Source organism: Oryza glaberrima, chromosome 12 (assembly GCF_000147395.1).
Source record: "Oryza glaberrima chromosome 12, OglaRS2, whole genome shotgun sequence".
NCBI classification, from domain to species: Eukaryota; Viridiplantae; Streptophyta; class Magnoliopsida; order Poales; family Poaceae; genus Oryza; species Oryza glaberrima.
Genome location: NC_068337.1, coordinates 1,538,872 through 1,559,781, shown reverse-complemented (window position 1 = coordinate 1,559,781; position 20,910 = coordinate 1,538,872). Strand labels below are relative to the sequence as shown.

Below are 20,910 nucleotides of genomic sequence, written 5' to 3'. Positions count from 1 at the left end.
TTAGTAAAGGCAGCGATGATGACGTCGTCGGTGATGTCAGAGATCTTGTTGCGTTGCTCGGAGAAGCGTCGGATGTAATCTCGAAGGGACTCTCCAGGCTTTTGAACAACGTTGTAGAGATCAAGCTGTGTGCTGGGGCATTCAAAGGTGCCCTGGAAGTTGGCGATGAAGTGGTCGCGTAGCTCTGCCCATGATCCGATCGTGCCGCGGGGTAGCCCGTGAAGCCATGACCGGGCAGAATCCGCTAGGGCCACAGGTAGATAGTTCGCCATGGCTTTGCTGTCTCCTCCTGCTGTGCGGATTGCGAGACCATAGACGGTGAGCCAAGACTCAGGGTTGGTGGTGCCGTCATACTTCTCGATTCCAATCGGCTTAAAGCCGGCTGGCCAATCCACTCGACGCAGATCGCTTGTGAAGACAGCAACTCCGTCCACGTCGTCGTCGTAGCGATCCGGTGAATGATGGCCTCTTGCTGCGCGGCGCTGGTTGATGGTGTCGCGAAGATCGATGGGGCGCCTTCGATGTGGGGAGTGTGGTCGTTCAACTCGGCGCTCCCTATATCGCTCGGGAGGCGAACGAACAGACCGTTCGTCATGTCCCCTACTCCTGCGACTAGATTCAGCGCCGCCAATGCTGAGGCTTGGCTGGTGATAGCCTTGAGATCGAAGATGAGGGACTCGGCTACCAGTCGGGGTGCGGGTGCTTGCGGAGTTGGCTGGAACCGAGGCAGCGATCATAGTCTTCGTCTGGTTCAAGATGTTGACTACATGATCAGCTTGGTTGAGCGCATCTTCCTTGAGGAGGGTGTCGAGGAGAGTGATTGCTACAACCGCGTTCTGCTGGGGGGTGCGAAAGACCGCTGTCCCATCGACGTCTTGTTGCCCAATGAGCTCTCTCGCTCAGCGCCCAGATTCCAAGGCGCGTTGTCGTCGATCTTCAGCCTCCTTTGCAATCCGTTCGCGATCTTATTGCTCACGCTGTAGTCGTTCTCGCTCCTGTCGCTGTCGCTCTTCCTCCAGTCGGCGACGTTCAGCTTCTTGCCGTGCGCGATCTTGGTCCGCTTCTCAGGCTTAATGCTGTTCCTCTGTTTCGTTGTCAGCCATGAATACGCCGAAGAAGAGGGGCGTGTAGTTATCCTTATAGCTGTCGTCAAAGTTGTCGAGGTCGCCGTGGTCGTAATGGTAGCCGAAATCGTCGTAGTCGAGAATCTCGGTTGGTCGAGAACTGACACCGGGGGAGCTGAGGTAGCCATCCAACTCTTCCGTCGAGACTGTCCTGAGAGGTTGGAGTATAACGCCAACCTCCCTGGATCTAGATCGGATCGGGGCCGAAGCCGGAGTTCGCCTAGATCTTCGAGTGGGAGATGTCTTGACTGTGAAGACAGCGGCCAAATCATCAGGAAGTTTCATCAGGATTGAGGGATAGGACCCATCGTCTTGATCTGGTCGCGGAGGAGCAGATTGGATCTCGTCCGAGTGGTTTGAAGCCGACTCGGGAGAGATGATCTTGGGGTAGGCCTCGGCCGAGTTCGGAATACCGAACGGCACGAGGACCTAGCCTCTCCCCGACTGGTTCGAATCCGAGTCAAGGAGAGAGATCTTGCCGAAGTCGTTGGTGATGAAGTTGAGGCTGCCGAACCGGAACGCCTGCCCGGGAGGGAAAGCGAAGTCGTCGATGCCAGAAACGAAACCCATCGCACTTAGTCGGCGAGAACTTGACGCTACCCCTACCTGGCGCGCCAACTGTCGAAACAAGATTTCGGCAATAATAAAGGGGGTGGCTATCAAGTTAGGAAAGTGGATGGGTTTGGAGACAAGAAATTTTATACAAGTTCAGGCCTTCTTATTCAAGAAGTAATACCCTACTCCTGTCCGGGGATGATTCCGCCGAGTGTGTTATTGATTGTATAAACTGGAAAAAAAAATCGCTCCCCAAGAGGCACACGGACCCTCCTTATATAGGGGAAGGAATCCGCTTTACAAAATACAGTCCATATCCTAACGGAATATGGGATTATAGATAAAATACAATCGTAACCGACTAGGATCCCGGGTATTTCCTTGACATACAAGTTAAAAACCAACCCGAGTCCTCATAAAGATATTCTATCTATATTTGGTACCATATATCCGACTAAAGTATAACTGTCATGCAGATATGGGGTATCCATAATCTCCACACGGCGCCGGTCGCCCTGTGCGCTGCGCCCCATCGCTAGCTACCCGCCTGGCACATCCCCCACGTCGCCACCGCCGCGTCTCCACCCTCCAGGCTCCAGCCACGGAGCCGCCGCGCACGGTGCATCCGGCATCCCCTGCGTCTCGCCCTCTCCAAGCTCCAGCCGCCACTCGCCGGCCCGCCGGGACGCCGCCGCGTGCCGCCTGGCAGGCTCCACCGCAGGTGGCAGGCCACTGGCCGCATTGCCACAGGGCGCTGTGGCTGTGCACAGTGCGCTGAGCAGCTGACCGCCCCCTGCCTCCCTCCACTCAAGTACTCCACTCACTAAGGTAACTCACTAACTCTTCCCTTCAATCCTCGCCTAGATGGCTAGAGTTTAGGAAGTAGGAACAATTTGGATTAGGAAAACAACCATACAGGAGATTAGGATTTAATTCATAGTTGAATCTAGCCTGTTGGATATTGTTCATGGTTGAACATTTTTTATTTAAAATTTGAATCTACGAATGATTTATGGTTGAATAGAGTATACTGTTGTTTTGTAGGTTTGAAACATGAGAAAAAGGATTGGTTACATTCATTAAAAGGGATTTCTTCTTGCAAGTTCAGGATAAAGATACCATCAATCATTTTCAAAATATCAAGAAATGGAAAGTTCTTCTCTAAATTGTAAGATTTCTTATCATTTTGCCATTTTGTATACTCTATAAATTTGATATGTTTTCGCAATTAATAGTTTAGTATTATACTCTAATATGCTTAACACATTCAATTTATGATCAATTTTATCCATCCATCTATGACTTTATAAAATCATGTTTATACCGTTATATATTATACAATTATTAGACTCTGGGTTGAACAATTTTTTCTATCTCTTCTAATTTCGAATACCCAAGTTGAAAATCCTGGACCCGCCGCTCATCACCAACACCAACCTTCTCCACTGGCTGATGCGCCTGCATGAGGCAGCTCAGGAAGCGCAAGGTTGACGGCTCAAACATCACCCGCAAGCGCAAGGCCAGCGACCTCATACTGTCATGATGTCATCCCTTAGATCTCTCAAGAATTTGGTCATTCCTGATGAAAGCCTGACAAGGTTGGAACATGTCGTCAAGACCCTTACACAGCTCTGCGCAACCTCAGCCACTTTCATTGAGCTCATCAAGATGGATGATTCCAAAACAAACCAGCTGCACAAGGCAGCAGAGGCCAGCTCTCATCTCCCGGTAGATGTCCCTGTGTTTGGCCGGGATGAGGTCAAGGAGTTCATCCTGAATGTGATTATTGGATCACCGTAGCATGATCATCCAGAATCCAGCATTGGAACTGGTAAAGTAAGAGCAGCCAGGCACAACATTCTTGTTCTCCCAATAGTCGGTATGAGTGGCGTGGGGAAGACAACACTTGCCCAGGTCATCTACAATCATGCCAGAGTGAAGCAACACTTTGAGCATAGAGCTTGGGTCTATGTTTCTGAGGATTTCACCATCAAAAGAACTTTGCAAGAAATCCTGCATTCGTTCCAAGGACACGGTGGCGCTATTTTCAATGGCGATGAAAGCATGGAAGCTACCATCACCAAGCTCCGTATCAAGATCAGTGGAGGATGTAAATTCTTTTTGGTGCTAGACAACATGTGGGAAGAGATGTGCCAGGAATGGAGCGTGCTGCTCACAGCATTATCCGATGAGGCACGTCAGCATGGGAGTGTCCTCCTTGTCACAACTCAGAGCTAAAGGGTTGCACAATTTGCCGCCACGATTTATCCCATAAATTTAAAAGCATTGCCGTGGGAGAGCTTCTGGCCTCTCTTTCAGTACCACACATTTGGTGGTGTGGAGGTTCCCCAACAAGATGACAACCGAAACATGCTATTGATCGCCCAAGGGATTGCAAAGAAGCTAGATGGATTACCATTAGCAGCAAAAGTAATAGGAAACCTGCTGAGATGTAGGTTCTCCTGGGATAATTGGAGAAGGGTTGCCGAGAGTGATTGGTGGAACTTGGAAGAAGCTCTCCAGGGTATTCTGCCATACCTCAGGGTCAGTTATCAGCATCTGTCACCAAAACAAAGACAGTGCTTAGCCTATTGTTCAATATTTCCCAGGAATTACCTGTTTGACAAGGACAGGGTGGTCCAGATGTGGCTTGCGCACGATTTTATCCAGTGGAATGAGATTGCTGACGTTATGAGGCCAGATGATGTTGGGAGGCAGTTATTTGATGAGCTCGTGGAAAGGTCCTTCTTCCAACCCACATTTGTTAGTAACAAGTATGTCATGCCTGATTTGGTCCGTGGTTTAGCAATTCAGTTTCTCTACACCAGTGCTTCTTCCATGGTGAAAGATCAACAGGAGTATCGTCCTTAGCACCAGGAAATATTCGCCACCTGGCCCTGCAGGTTAATAGCCTGGAACAATGCCAGGAGCTGCACAAGTACAGAAATCTGCGTACTCTCCTAATATTTGGCCGTTGTGAGAGTGATGCATTTTTTAACCTTCTTGATGGGATGTTGGAGAAGTCACCAAGTATCCGTGTGCTAGACTTATTGATACGGGGAAAGCCCGACCTTCTCGACGTAGGATCCGGATACACCCGTGAAACCTCACGAACTGGATGAACAACACGCTGCCCGTGCAACACACCTTTCACCACGAATTCGCAAGCATCAAATTCTCATATATTTCACGCATAGACTTAGAGAGAAACGAGTTCACCTTATGTTCTGATCTGCAAGTAAAGAACAATGTACTTTTGATAGGTAGATCTGCATCACTTATCATACGTTAAAGCACCAGGGAAGGTATGGCCCAAAGATGCTAGGCCCCTGAGAAAACTGCGATTCCTTGATCTTTCATTTACAAAGATCACAAAGTTGAAGGATCTCCCCACCAACCTCCAAGTCCTGCATCTTCGTGGATATGATGCTGATCGTGTGCCACAAAGTATCACCAAGCTGACCAACCTACGGCATCTGTATGTAGATGGTTCAGCATTGTCCAAGATTCAAAGTATTGGACAGCAAACTGAACTTCAAGAGTTGGAGAGCTTCATTGCACGAAGGGGACAAGGATTCATGATAAGAGAGTTAAAGAACATGAGGGAGTTCACGGGGAGGCTGTGCATCCGTGGTATCGAGAATATCAGAAGTAAGGATGAAGCGATGGAAGCTAGATTGATGGACAAGAAACATGTGGGTGCCTTGGTGATCGAAGGGAAAAGAGTGCCCAAGTTTGCACTTGAAGGACTGCAACCACACACAAACATACAGGAACTCACCATCAAATTCTTCCAGGAACAAGATTTTCCTGATTGGGTGTGTCCAGATAACTTGGTTAATCTCTTACAGGTAAATCTTGAAAGCTACCACTTCTTGTCTACCATTCCACCATTGGGCCATCTGCCTTTGCTAAAGCTCCTCACCCTAAGAAAGCTTCCCTCAGTGAAGCATGTCAACGGCACATCATTCGGTGGTTTCCCATCTCTTGAGGAGTTCAAGCTTCATTCAATGGAGAAATGGGAGGAGTGGACAGAACCAGATGCAGCAGCTCATGCTTATGGGTCGTCGCTTTTCCTTGGACACCTCAGGAAGCTCCATCTTGCATACTGTCCATCACTGAGACGTTTCCCGCATCTTCCATGCTTATCTGCATTGAAAGAGCTGAAGATCTCCAAGCCTGGAAGCTGGATCCTGGCATTACCAGCATGTTCTCAAGTCTTGTCATCCCTAATAACCTTGGCAGTCGAGTACTGCAACCACAACGTTGTAATGTCCGCGCAACAGTTCAAGTCCCTAGAAAATATTAAGCTTATCAAAAGTGAAGGGCTACGTTTGGCTGATGGATTCCAATACTTTGGCAAACTGAGAAGCGCACGGGTGGAGGGTCGTCCTCAACTCCTAAGTGCCATCACCACCTCTGTCTCAGTGGGCTTTGGTCAAGATTGTTGTGTGGCACATGATGAGAAGCAGCAGCAGGAAGCTAGCCTTTTAACCCACCTCAGAGCCGATGATAGCTTGATGTATGGTGATTACTTCAGGACCGTGGGAAAGCTCCCATCACTGCGCAATCTGACAATCTGCAATGAATCGAATGGCACTAATTTCTCGGTCAAGCAAGAACTGTGGTTTCAGCAACAAAACTCGCTAGAGCACCTCTGCATTCAAGGTTTTCATGCATTGCAACGTCTCCCTTCATTCTTGGTTACCATGCTCTCCATTAAGATACTAGAGCTTCATGGCTTGCATGGCTTGCAGTCCATACCAGACAATGCTCTGCCCCTGACTTTCCAAGAGTTCAATATAAACAACTGTACTTCGTGTTTGAGTACTCGGGTATCTAAAGATGGTGCCGATTGGCCATATGTTGCTCATGTTCCATACATCCGAGTTAACGGAACCACGGTCCAAAACTTATAGACTTTTGTACTGTATATATGAACTCCTGAAAAATCTCCGATACAAAAATAGAAGAGAATGGCTTTTGGTATTCAGTAATCCAGTCAATGAATTCTTTTACCTGAGCCATATGTTTCCTTGAGCAGGTTGAGTATATCCTCGTAGAAATGATATGTATATAAGCATGCCTATGTAACTAAAGAAGGTATAGACAAACAAACAAAAGTTGGAACTTGATTTCGATTTTCATATATATGATCCCCTTGCCACATCTGAAAGGGCATCAATGCCATATATGTGTTTCTGTTATTGTGTGTGCGCCTCCCGTGTCAGTGCATTATTTGATTTTTAATTTTCAGTCAAAGCAGAGATCGGTAAACAGTTCTCCTCATCATTAGGCAGATTCTTTTGGTAAAAGCCACCTACAACTTCCAACACTGAATTCATTGTGCGAGCATGGCGTCTGCGATTCCTAAATTTTCACTCTTCCCTCGTTGTGCTCCACAGCAAGCTAGCACTTGCATTTCTTCAATGGCATCCTGACAAAATAAGACCTGGCATTTTCCTTCTTAGGTTGTAGACAGGGGGCTCAAGCAGACATCATACTGTGACTCCCCCTAAGCAGGACTGTATGTCTGCCTCCTGTTGAGATGTAGAAAATGTGGGGTGCTTAAGAACAAATTCTTGCAGGTTTACTTCCAAAGCAGAAGGTATTCCGAAGTGTGACAACCTTTCAAATGGTTTCATATTTTCCGTTATCAAGCACAAATTTTCATGAAGAATACCAGCACATTTCTCAAGCTGCTCAACATTGCGCATTGGATGTAAATCATCCTACTCATAGATCTGGTAAAGGGAAGCTCTGCCAGCTCTTAAACTTTTCTCCTAAAACCTTTCCAAAACCTTAAAGCCAGTAGGTAAGTTCATTGGAAAATTACATTTTGTTTCAGATGCAGCCAGCCACTTAATGTGTATACTCCTTCCCTTCCATTCTTCGACATGGTCTGCTGCTAGATTTCCATCCCTGGTGACCAACGGTTTGGTACTAAAGAGCAACTGTAGTTGTCGAGCAGCAATTCCCTTGCGAGCCAAAATGCATGCATACTCAGAGTTTCATCTGTTGACATCATGAGAAGCTTCTTCAACTCTGAACAAACAGCGGGTTCACTATCCCCGGTGACAGGGTCTTTTTCTACCATCAAACCAGCCATCTTTTAGACCTTGAAACATTCGTTCCTTTCAAAAGGGTGCATGTAAACTTGGGGGTAAAGTGCCAACCTCATTGTTCAACCTGACTTCATGACACTTCCTTGAGACAAAACGGAGAGACGTGCAGCCTTTCCCCTGCTGAAATTAAAAAGAAAGAAAAGAAACTTGTCATGCACGTCCAAAACAAGCTTGAAGTTCTTCAGCATGCAATTTTGCTACAGCTGATCCAACAAGGTCATCAGATGCACTTGCGCACAAAAGAGTGGTAACAGGCAGCGAAATACAGGCGTACAACCAATACAGGAGGAGATAAACCTTGCTTGCTAGGCATTTCATCGAACAGGATATGCTCAGCTGGACAAAGTGAGTGCTCCAGGATCCAGGCACAGGCTGGAATGGCGGATGGACGCCAGGGACGTTCAAACGGAGATGTCACCGAGGAGATGGGACGGTGTGGGTCGGATGATGGGTGGATGCGGACGAGTGCGAGGGCGATGAAGGTCGACGGCGAGCCGGCGAAGGAAGAAGAGGAAGAGGAAGCCTCTTGGACTTGGATGGACACAGGCGACAGTGTGGAGGGCGGCGCTGTCAAGGAGGTCGCCCGGGAAGACGCGGAGGCGGCGTCGCCGTCGCCGGCGCCGAGCGCGACAAGGTGATGGGGTCGCTGGTGTTGGGGCGGACGGACGGATTGGAGACGGAGTGGCACGAAATTAAAAAGGTTACGAATTGGATGGCAAATAATGAAATTTCCAGGGATTTGGGGGCTCGGAGCACCTGCTGCCTCTATCTGTCGCCGTTGGATTAGGGATAGGATCATCTACACCGTCCGTTCCTTCTCGTCCCCGTGCGGTGAGGACGGCTAGGGTTCAAGGAAAATCAACACAAGGCTGGCTGCCTCGTCTTCTTCCTCTCCTCCCCTCTAGCCGCCGCCCCCCGCCGCCGCCGCCGCCGCCGCCGCCCCCGTGGCCTTGCACTCGAGAGCTGTAGTCCCAATCTGGATTGGGAGTTGGGACGCCAAGCTCCCCCACGAGGCCCCAAACCAGCAAGCAGGCGAGCGAACAAAATCGCCGGTACGGTCTCCGCCCGCGCGCGGCGCGACCATGCCGAGCTTCCCTCCGCTCGGCGGCGTCACCGTCTGCGAGATCAACCGCGATCTCGGTATGGTAACCACCCTCCGCTCCCCTTTCTGCTTTCCTCTGATTCTCCGAATGGGCTGTTTGTGGTGGGTTGCTTATTCCGCCGCTCCAAATCTGTGAGTTGCAGTTGTGGCGGATGCGCTGTCGGATGATCGAGCCAAGGAGGCCTACGGCGATGTCCTCGTCAGTCCCATCTTCCCCATCCTCCCCCTCCTCGCATAATTTCATCTTTATTTTTTTTTAGAAAACTAATTTTTAGGCTTCTGACCCGTTGTCCACGCTTAAGCTTTAATTTGGGATTTTCACTCTAGGGAATGGTCTTCAGCCCGATTCCTTTCCAGCTGGATGCTCTTGTTGCCAATCACGAGCCTCCTGCCGTCAATGAAGCTGAGATTGTCCCAGGACAAGTTTAGCCCAGTCCTTCAAACAAATGCTCTTCCCTTCCAGCGATGTGAGTTGGTTCATCATCATATCTTAGTGAATCAATTTGCTTGCATTTATGATTTTACTGGTTTTCTGTCATATATTGCTCCATTCTCGTAGTTCACCCAAAATGTACCCGCAAGTTTATTTTGTGTGTAAGGCACTCTGGATAGATTTTGTAACAACCATACTCTTCTGTTTTTTTTTCGAGGGAACGGGCAGGAGCTCTGCCATTTCCGGTGGCGGATCTAGGATTCATAATATGGGTGGTCCGACCTAAATTTTTTTTCTAAATGCAGTAAATCTAACGAAACTACTCCCTCTGTCCCAAAATATAGCAACCTAGGAGGGGTCACATCCCCTCCTAGGTTGCTATATTTTGGGACGGATGGAGTAATATATATAATGCAAGTATAGGTCATAGATTAGGTCAAATCACCAAAAGTTTACCATGATATATTAATAAAGCATCTAAAAGCATATAAAACTAGTAATTAAGTAAAATTTTGATTTAAAGAAGCTTGTACGGAAATGAAAGTTTAAAGAAGATTACCAGTATTCTTTGTTGCGTGTTTTCGAAAAAGAGATACAATATCTCTTTCTTCATGCTTCAGCAATCAACAATCTATAATATAGTACTACAATTTAATATCACAACATACAAGAGTTCAAAATTTTAAAACTAAAAATTTAAAAAGATACACAAGTAGAAAACCTAACATAGTTGGCGCGGGCAGCTGGGTGTCGGCGGTGCCACACTGCAGCAAGGAGGCAGGTCTTGTGAGTCCATGACTCCGTTTTTTAGTTTTACTCTGTTGATCGGCTCGACGATGGCTTCTCCTTGTTGGCTCTCGCGGTGGCGGCACTGGCACACAGCACAGGCTGCACAGCGGCGTGGTGGAGGCCAAGTCGGGGGGGGGGGGGGGGGGGGGGTGGCATGGCGTGGCGTGGGCGTGGGCGTGGGTCGGCGGCGGCGTGATGGGGGCACGGCGCTAGGGCGAGGATGATATATCGAGTATCAACGCGTGTGGGTCCTTCTGTGGGCTTCGAGCGCTAGGATCAGGAGATAATCTTCATCGCTCTTTTCCTTTTTTTTAATTATCGCTATTTTCTTTTTTTTTAATAGGGATCCATCGCCCTTTTTTTGGTGGTCCGGGGACCACCCGGACCACCCTCTACATCCGCCGGTGGCCATTTCATTTATAGAAGGAGAGAGATACAAAGTTCAACACAACAAGGTGCCACCTTGGTAGAGCAGAGAGGTACACATATTTGAAATGCAAGGCAACTAACATCAGCATGCAGCGAATAATCATCTAACTGATCTTTGCCTCATCATACTCTTCTGTTTTAGCAGCCAAATCTGCTACAAGCCTACAAGAAATTGATACCTAAGTAAGTAAGTTGGAATACACACAAGCATTGCTTGTTGTTTGTATCGGGAAAGAACCAAGTTACAGTTCATGACTTTGAGGAGCCAGGTGAGATCTGGTGAATGTTTTTATTGTTATATTAATAAGATAGATATGATGCCTGGTTTTTGAAGAACATGGCTATATAAACATTTCTCCTTTTATTTAATGAACTGAAGTGAACTATGTTTTTCAACTCAGCTGAAGCCAACAAATAATCATGTCTATGCTCTGAACAAATATTAAAGAATTCTACCTTCTAACAAGTGACCAACAAAATGATGTTAAAGCTGTTGAATGGAGGCCAAATAGTGAAAAGATGATTGTAGTTGGCTGCAAGTACTACTGCCAACTTAAGATGTCTGCGTGTTCTTTTCATGTAATAATAATTGTAGTTGGCTGCAAGTACTACTGCCAACTTAAGATGTCTGCGTGTTCTTTTCATGTAATAATAATATCTGGTGGCATAATCTGCTGTTACACTGGGTTAATCTTTTACTTTTGAGGGGTGGTCAGCGTCATCCTGGGCTCCTGGCAATGTTGCATCTGTGAAATCTAGTGTCACCTCTTGGTCAATGGATGCTTGTGGTTGTGGACATTCATCATGGCTCTTCTGATGGAAGTGGTACGAAATGATTTTATACCTTGTAGATATACAAAATGCATACTTGCTTTAACCAATTATAGGCATGTTTTCACTGATATGATAATTTCACTAAATGAAGTGCAATTACCAAGACATACCCATAAACATAGGGTATTGAAATGAACACTTAAAGGCACACAAGGGACGAAACATAAGTCAGGGATATAGAAGGGATTAAGTGAAAACTTAGTGAAAAAGAACTCTCTTTTAAATACTGGTACCCCTGAAAACAGATAACTGGTTTTCATCAGACAAAATGTCGGTCCAAAATTTTGAATTTCGAAATCACAGTAACCTGCCAGAAATTTGGCATGAGAAGGGAAAATAATTTCAAGATCATTATTGAATTCATCACAAATAGATCATAATGATTATAATGCAATAGTCCATAAGGACATGCATCACAGAAGTATACATACAACATATCAATAGTTTCACCACAAGTGTGGCAATGGATATAATTATACATATTTTTGAAAGGAGATTGATATAATTATAGAACTGAATGCGAGTATTTCATTTTCCTTTAGAAATATAACAATAAATAACCACGAAAGATAAGAAGTTGGCATACTTCCAAAGTTGAATTTAAATTGTTCTGTTCAGTATACCAATACTGGTTCATCGGCTTTGGAGCGGTAACCAATTGCTTACAGCCAGGATTTTTGAACACTGGTTGAATCATGACTGCTCTTTGTGCATATTCAACGCTGCATTATTTAATTTTGTCTTCTAACATACTTGCTCCATTTTTCTGTATCTTCCTTAAGGACTTATATGTTGCGTCTAATTTCCATACCTTCCAAGATAAGTCCTCTCTTCCAGTTGAGCTGGATATGCTCCTTGAGGCGGATAACAACCACTCCAGTGTCTTCTAGGTCGTTGTAGAAGTGCCCTAGTTGTACCTCCAGCCAGCCATCACCCCGTTCTCTTGGGTAGCTCGGCTCCTCTGCTTGTCCTGCTTCTTCGATTCTACACATGTTAGAAAGTGTCTCTCGTGTGGATGGGCGTGGGCGTGGGTAGAAAGAGATGGTCCGCTTGGCAGACACTACTTGATCGTCCATGGTGATGTCTGCCTCTTGTGTCTGGCAATCAAGGCCGTACGAATCATCTGTCAATTTGAAGACGAGGTAGGCTGCATATTCTGTGTTGGGTGAGAGCTCTCTGCAGTTGACTCTGCCACATAAATCGAGCCAGCAGACCTTTAGAAGCTCAGCTACTTCTTCAAACCTGAAACAGGGAGAAAACTTTGGTTTCTGCTTAAATTGATAAAAAGAAAATCAAATCAAACCGAATACTAGTTATTTTTATATTGAATTTAAAGATTATCTGATGGATAATTTCTTTGTAGTTTATTTCTTAATGCTTTTGTATATTCGTCCAGACTACGTACTTCTTCAACAAACATTTCTAAAAGATGTGCATTGCGTATGAGGGAATATATCCCATGCACATGCACACAAGTTTCATCTGCACACTCTGTGCATACCATCTAACAAACGTCACTAAGGGTGTGTTTGAGGATAAGGAGATTGGGGAGATTGGGAGGATACGCAAAACGAGGTGAGCCATTAGTACATGATTAATTAAGTATTAACTATTTTAAACTTTAAAAATGGATTAATATGATTTTTTAAAACAACTTTCCTATAGAAATTTTTTTGCAAAAAACACACCGTTTAGTAGTTTGGGAAGCGTGCGCGTGGAAAACGAAACAATCTTTCTCTCTTTCTCCTACGCTCGAACGCAGCCTAAAAATCTAGAAAAAAATGTCTATATACTTTCAATAGTATTACTTTAGCCTAGAAAATAAAAACTCTGACAGTTTTAAAACTATGAGTTTATATCATTATTGTCTTTTTTTTCTCTATATGTAAAATGAATTTCAAGATGATACTTTACATATATGTATAATACTATTGAAAGTATTTCAATATGTACAATTTTTTCTAGAATTTTTAGTAATATTTGTTAGTTGGTATGCACGATATGTACACGTGAAGGTTTGTGTGCATGGGATATGTTACCTATATATATACCTATCTTTGCAAAAGGGAAACAAACAAATGAGCTAACCTTAAATTTATCTTGTACATTGCTACAGTAGGTTGGAACGCGTACCTGGAATCGGGTAAGGAGATCCATCTCCATTTCAGGGGATGGTCTTCCCATGCTATCGCTAATGATCTCGATGATAGCAAGTAGCACTTGGCTAGGCTTGTTCTTTCCAACCAAAGACTCTGCGTGCAATGTATAATGAATCGCCTTCATTCAGTTAACATTACGATAACAAAAGTTGGTAATACTATATTGAAGAAATTCATACTAAAGCTTTATGTTACTGCTACTTTCGTCCCATAGAAAACCAATCTAGTACTAGATGTGACACATCGTAGTACTTTGAATCTTGACATACCTCTGTCCAGATTCATTGTACTATAATATATCATATCCAGTCTTAGATTTATTTTTTTCGGGACGGAGAGAGTACGTGGGAAGTGGGTTTTCATCCCTTAAGACTTTGTTCGGTTAATCTCAAGAGAGAGGGATTAGAGAGAATTAATCCCATACCTCAATAGGCGTGGAATTATTCTCCAAATCCTCCTTAATCCTTTTGCGGGAGGAGTTAATCGAACAAGAACTTAAGGGATATCCTCTTTTGTGCATATCACCATAAAAGTTATAAAAAAAACATGCAATTCAAATTTAACATATATAGATAGAAAGAGAAATAATAAATTTCACTACGAATAATACACATTATTCACAATCAAATTTGTTATTTTTGTTTGTATTATATATATTAAATTTGAAATTACATGCCCGTGTAATGACATATTTTATATTGACCTATCATATAATTTTTTTTAAAGAAAAATTGATAGCTATTTAGGTAAAACGGAAAAAACAAAGAATGTCCTTTTAAGGGATAAAAATATTTTCCCTATTACGTACCTTGCTGTGTTGGTCGAGGAGGACGTGGTCTTTGACAAGGCTGACGAGGAGCTTCTTCTCGGAAGTGAAATGCACACGATCGTCGGCACGAGCCAGGATGGAGAGGTAGTCCTTCGGCAAGAAGTGCCTCCACACAGAGTCGGAATTAGCCGCTTTTTGGAAGGCCCTGGAGACGGCACAGCAGCGGCACGCGTCCATGGGAGTCGTCAAGGAGATTGCAAGAGCAAGGCAATCCTCTGAGAGCCCTGAGATGTACTCCGCTTTCTCGTTCGTCCTAACGGTGACATTGTCGCCGCCTTTCTCCCTTGCGGATAACTTCAATTTAAATGTGCATTTTTATGATACTTAGCCTTAAATCTGTAGTTTTGTGATAAACTAGCAGGGTGGCCCGCGTAATTGCACGGTTAGCACCCGTTTAAAATTATCTAAAATTCTTTACACATGGTTTTTTTTAAAATTTATTAAATAGTTATCTTATTATCTTAGTAATTTTTAAAAAATAAACCTTATTATTATAAGGTTTCTAATTTTTACAGTTTCTGTAAAAGTCACATCATCTATCAGCCCTTACTCCTTTTCATCCTCTTATTTTCTTGCCCACCCACTACGGTTTCTATTCGTCCTCCTTTGGACTGTTAAAAATCAAATCTTATAGTTTTTAGAGTTTGTTGTCTCGACAAATTTTCATTTTATAGTTTGTTGGAGTCCCGTCAAACAACGTCACCCAACTCTTTTACGGTCCACCTGTTATCCCACCTAATTTTATTATCATTGGGATTGTAAGCATCAAGCCCGATCATCGTTGAGATTTTTTTTTTTGACAGAATCCATTATATGCCACTGAATTTGTCACACGTCTACGATTTACCACTGACTTTGTCACATTCTACAATATGCCATCGACCTTTGCTTAACTTCTACGATTTACCATCGCCGTCCAGTTAGCCTCCGTTAGCACGGTACATTTTTGTCCAAATGACCAAAATACCCCTAGAACAAAGATTTCCAAAATTTGGATAAAATTATCAAAATATCATATTATGAACATAAGCTTGTAAACATCCAAAATTTGGCCAAAAACTTAAAATCTGACATTTCAGAATTTTTATCCAAATTTTGAAAGTTTTTGTCCCAGGGGTATTTTGGTCATTTTGACAAATTTGTACAGTACTAACGGAGACTAACCGGGCGGCGATGGTAAATCGTAGAAGTTAAGCAAAAGTCGATGGCATATTGTAGAACGTGATAAAGTCAGTGGCAAATCGTAGACATGTGATAAAGTCAGTGGCATATAATGGATTATCTCTTTTTTTTTTAGTTTCTACAATCCTGTCAACCACTACTACCCTACTCCTTTATGTCATACCTGCCACCTATCTTCTTTATTATTTTTGGATTTTAAAAATCAAACCTAGTTATCGTTGGAGTTGTTTTATAGTTGTTAGATATCCCGTCAACCGCCACTTTTACGGCTAGCCCTTTGCCCATCTTCTTTGTTATTATTAGGATTTTAAAATTTTAACCTGATCATTCGTTATTTTTTAAAAAGTTTGTAAAAGTCTCGCTAGCCGCCATTGCCCATCTCCTTTGCTGACCCTCGAATTGTCCTCTTAATAATACAATAAAATTCATTTTATCTTTCATAGATTGTAGTTTTCTTTCAATATTTCTTGTTTTTATTTCTATTTTCAATTATTTCTAATTGTATTTCTACTTGAATTTTTAATTTTCTTTTTTTAATTTTAAAATTGATTTTATTTTTATTAAAAATTTAAATCTGCGTATAATAATACCATGAACACTGATGAGTAGTGTGTCGCATTTAAATGCAAATATAGTACACATATCTACGCATATTACTTCATCGTGTAGACCTTAGTTGATCTACAGTTGTATTTGCGTTCACAAAGATTAATTAGTACGAAGGGACAACCCTTCCAGAAGCAGGGGACAAATTATGCTTATGTTGAGATTCTTTTTTTTTAAAAAAAATAAAAGAGTGAACCATAGATGTATATGGACATTCATTTCTTCCTCTTTTATGGTAGCCTTTTCTTTTCCTGCTTGTTACCATGATTAAACACAGAGAGCAATGCATGTGCAAGTACGTGCTTAGCCTAATCGCTCCCGTATTTAATCTCAGATCAACGGCATCCCAGACCTACGCATCAAGCCAAGGTTTCACAGCTGCTTAATAGCCTTAATGCTCGAGTAAGTTGTGTCATATTGATTTGTGCATGGGTTTGGTTGTGTGAGGCTGCGTTGATGTAATTTTTTCGCTCGCTTAGCCGTCTGAGGGGCTTCGCTGCTATATATTTTAATCCATGTAGGATTCTACGCTTTTCTGTTTTAAAGCTACATGCTACCCTGAAACTGTAAAGGACTGCAAAACATGTTCTGCATGCTCACCAATTCGATCCGTGTCCATATAGGATTTCGCTACCTACTGTCATGTCCATGTCCTTAGTCATACTCGGTTTTGTTCTATGTGAAATATCTTATTATATTTAACTTTTGTTTTTCTCTACTGATACAATTTATATTTTCTATATAACTCCCATCGATCTGTTATAATTTAAACTCGCTATGATCTAACGGTTAAAATTATTTTTTATAATTACTATAAGATTTTCTAATCCTTGATTGATCGTGAAGGTAATAGTTGACTTTTGAGCTATCTCTATAATATAATATGCTAGAAATATGTAGTCCTAAGAAATTGATTTGTCAGATAACTCGTACTTTTGGACTGTTAACTTTGCAATAACCTGCCATCTCGTATGTGCGCATCGCTGCCGAAGTGCATGCACCAATGTGTGCAGTTGTATAAGGCTATTTTTTTTCTAAATTATTGTCCTGTATGAAACGCTAGATGGCGCTCTCTTTTTCCTTTTTCTATTCCGATACATCAAGCTGCCCGAGACCTTTACACAACACTCCTAATCCCTTTCAAATAGAAATTTGATCCCGTTGCATATCTGAATCAAATATTTATGTTTGGACCAGATGTATTATCTTCACAACTCTAATATCTATTTATATATGATCGATCTCCGTCGTTATAATAGTCTTACTGTGATCTAACGATGTAGATATTTTTCGTTTCCTCCGATTAATGTGAGAATTTCTAGCCTCCACGGCGAACGTGGTGCCTTCTTTCAAGGTTGTTTTAATAATATAATAGATAGATAGATAGATAGATAGATAGATAGATAGATTTGGTACTAAATCTGTAGTTTTGTGATACACCGTAAATCTGTACTTTCTTGTGATAATTTGGTCGAAGTATTCCGAAATTGCAATCCATGAACCACACACTCCTAATTCCATGTACTTTTTTGTGATAATTTGGTCGAGGGTTAGGGCGGGAAAATCATCATCAGTGCCAGTTTAACATTTTGTCAAACCGGCATTGATGATGGGGGCGCTGATGTGCTCGTGTAGTAGTGAATGACCTCATGCCCTAATAAAATAAAGTACTCGGTATATGGGATTTCCTTGTACGTAACACCCTCTGTTAGCCTCTACATTTTTATGCTTACTTTTTGAACTATTTCTACCTATATTTCCTGCTGCTTGCTTGCAAAATGAGCTAGTTACCTTGTTTATGTACGAATTGAAGCTGCTGGGAAAGTAGCGTGGAGGAGGGGAACTATCATCAGGAGATAACTTGGAGATTGAAATAGCCTCCCTGTGCTGCACGTTGATGCTGACCATGTACCGCTCTGTCTCCCCAGTATTATTCCCAGTATTAGGGCCGGACAAGTACAAGAAGACAACATCAGCATGAAGAATGCTATGGACAGGCCAGGTCGGCATTAGTGCTGGCAGCTTCTGGTGGGTTGTGTCACACCAGAGGTCTCCAATGCATAGTGCCGCTTCTTGCTTCCACTCCTTGGGGCTAAGAGTAAGAGACCATGTCCTGAGGAACATATTCTTCATATCGTTGATAGAGAGGTCTTGATGATAGCCGTCGATGGAGATGAATCTGATGATACCGTCATTGCCGCAACACATAGACCGGTATTCCTGTGGTACCTGGCGTCCATCTTGAGGGTCGGGCGGCTCCATATAGCACCCCTCCGGCAACGGGATGAACTGGAAAACAGGTTCTGGGGCAAGGGTATCGCAGGTCATCAAGATGCCAACGAGGAGGTCTACCCAACAGAGCGCAAACTTCCCAAGAGAGAAAGTGGTATCGGCATGAAAGATGTAGGTGGGCGTGCACACTTCAGGAGGGAGGATGACTGGCTTGTGGATCCATTGGCGAGCGGACGGACCAGACGAACACCACGTCCAGAGACTTGCCTTGGGGAGTTCGCCAGTGAGGAGGAGCTCGGCGAGGATATAGTCGCTGGGCGGAGCATGGCGCAGCACGGCAACCTCAGAGCCAATACTGCCGCCGCCTAAATATGGCAACTGGTGGATGGCGGACAGTGAGTTGGCCCATGCGTCGTAAACCAGGTAAAATCCCGGTGCAGGGAAACCGGGCCGGTAGGGGCCGACATAGAAGACGAGGATGTTGTGGTCCGCACCGGCGACGGAGGTGCCCTGCAAATCAGGAGGATGTCGTGCAGACGACAGCCGGAGGCGAAAGAAGGACAAACCTGGTATATCATGGACTTGAGGATCTAGTTCGATGCCATCCAAAACCTTACGGAGGTCGGTGTCAGTACAAAACTTGGTCACCGTGCTGGGGGGCATGGAGGCCTTGCGCTTGCGCAAAATGGCCTCCGCCGCATCTTGGTTGGCTCGAAACCTCTTGATCTCTGCTCGTATGGCCTTTTGCCTTGCCTTCTCTTTCTCCTGCCAATCCGTGATACCGTCGCATGCGTCTGAAATTGCCTTCTCGTCGAGCTCAAGAGACCAGCCTTTTTCCTTCATTACATCTGTTACCTCGTTGACCAAGAGCACGGAGCGATTAAGCAGCACCATGGCTGGATCTGAATCCATGAGACTTCCTTGTGCGAGGATTTTCTTCGGCTAATCGAGGGGGAGGGGAGAACAGGGATCTGAGATTTTCTTCGTTGAGGCGTGGACTTGTGGTCGGGGTGTGCGGGGAATCAATTGTTTTTCTACGATGAAGCCATCCCTATCCATCCTATGGTGGAACCGTGTAACGGGATAGAGATGACCGACGAGGATGCCGTATCCCAAAAGAACACCATCAAGTTGGTATTTTAAAAATCTATATCTATATACATCAAGCTTCCGGTAGCTTTTTTTTCGTCCGTCGTTTTTTTTTACCGCACGTGGTTTTTTTCCTCAACGCGCGGTTTTTCTGATCGGTTTTTTTCGTCCGATTCTTTTTTTACACGTGGTTTTTGTCCGGTTTTTCCGTCCAACTGGTTTTTTTCGCGTGCGTTTTTGGCACGGTTTTGGGTCTCAATTTTTTTTGGTGGGCCCGGTTTTTTCCCACCACTGTTTTTTTTTTTAATGATTGAATTCCAAATAGATTCTTATACAATTACATGGCTAAACAATTACAACACAAGAATTACATACATACAGAATCTAACAATAAGAATTACATGGCCAAGTAGGATACAAACATTTTCTCAACCTATATAAAGAAACTGAAAACACACAAGAAGAGCTCATATATACACCCAATATTTGGTGTGGATATTGAGCAATCTTCTCAATGCTACTCATATGCGCCCAAACTTCTTTTTTTTAAAAAACAAGCAATTTCCTGTTGGACGTGATACATCTGTGTTTGTTGCATTTATGACGACGGAAGGTGATTCTTTAACCCTTAATAATTAGATTTGTTTTTTTCGTAACTTTAGGAGCAATTATAATCAGGATATGCAATAAATAGTATAAACTCTGTGGTATTAAATGCATGTACCAGGAGAAGAAATACAACTTATTTATTTTGCATAATTATTAAATCATTATATTAACAAGATGATATTGGCAGTAATTCCCTGAATATTTTTTTTAAAAAATCATAACATAATAATATGATAGGGACAGGAATATATCCAATCTAACAGTCTTAATCAACCACTGATTTAAAAACTGAAAGCATGCATAAACTACACACAATATCCCTGGTAGATACATAAATATATTCAATCTAATGGTCTTAATCAACCAATCTAATGGTCTTAATCAACCATTGGCAATACTTAATACCCTTAATGTCTTGAGTTACAGTAGCTTGTTCTGCATATACTACTGTAGGTGGTTATTCATCACATTCATATGCCAACATGGTTTGAAAAATCAAAACATTAATATTGACTAAATATTCTACTTTAAAGGAAACCAATTTCAGAGTTTATTATTTCTATTTCCCCTATCTTTCTCTGAACTCAGTGCGCAAAAGTACTGCTTAATGCAACAATAGAAAAAATAAACACCTATGGTCCATGCAGAACCAGCAGACAAGAGTATAGAGCTCTTAAAAATTCCAAAGCATTAAATGGGGCATAGCAAATACGGTAGGTTCCAATTTAGCCATGCAACCAAACTTATTTTGAACAAAAAAAATTTACCTGAATATTTTTTGGCAACCATCTCGATTCCATAAGTCCAACCCAT

The 20,910-nt window shown here is 43.3% G+C and overlaps 2 protein-coding genes and 2 pseudogenes across 2 annotated transcripts; 3 read left to right on the top strand and 1 right to left on the bottom strand.

The window, feature by feature from the left end:
* The first annotated feature begins 2,998 nt into the window (after window positions 1-2,998).
* On the top strand, window positions 2,999-4,785 carry LOC127756600 (putative disease resistance protein RGA3; annotated as a pseudogene).
* On the top strand, window positions 4,691-6,598 carry LOC127757333 (putative disease resistance protein At3g14460). Its single transcript, XM_052282843.1, has 2 exons — window positions 4,691-4,759; window positions 4,943-6,598. The coding sequence occupies exons 1-2, from the start codon at window positions 4,691-4,693 to the stop codon at window positions 6,596-6,598; spliced, it is 1,725 nt and encodes a 574-aa protein (XP_052138803.1).
* A 2,058-nt stretch (window positions 6,599-8,656) lies between these two features.
* On the top strand, window positions 8,657-11,239 carry LOC127756816 (uncharacterized; annotated as a pseudogene).
* Window positions 11,240-11,750: 511 nt separating this feature from the next.
* LOC127756811 (uncharacterized) lies at window positions 11,751-19,526 on the bottom strand. The gene is made up of 4 exons (XM_052282188.1): window positions 17,959-19,526; window positions 14,359-14,673; window positions 13,525-13,643; window positions 11,751-12,633 (listed from the first exon to the last, which is right to left on the bottom strand). The coding sequence occupies exons 1-4, from the start codon at window positions 19,309-19,311 to the stop codon at window positions 12,177-12,179; spliced, it is 2,244 nt and encodes a 747-aa protein (XP_052138148.1). The 5' UTR covers window positions 19,312-19,526; the 3' UTR covers window positions 11,751-12,176.
* Window positions 19,527-20,910: the final 1,384 nt, after the last annotated feature.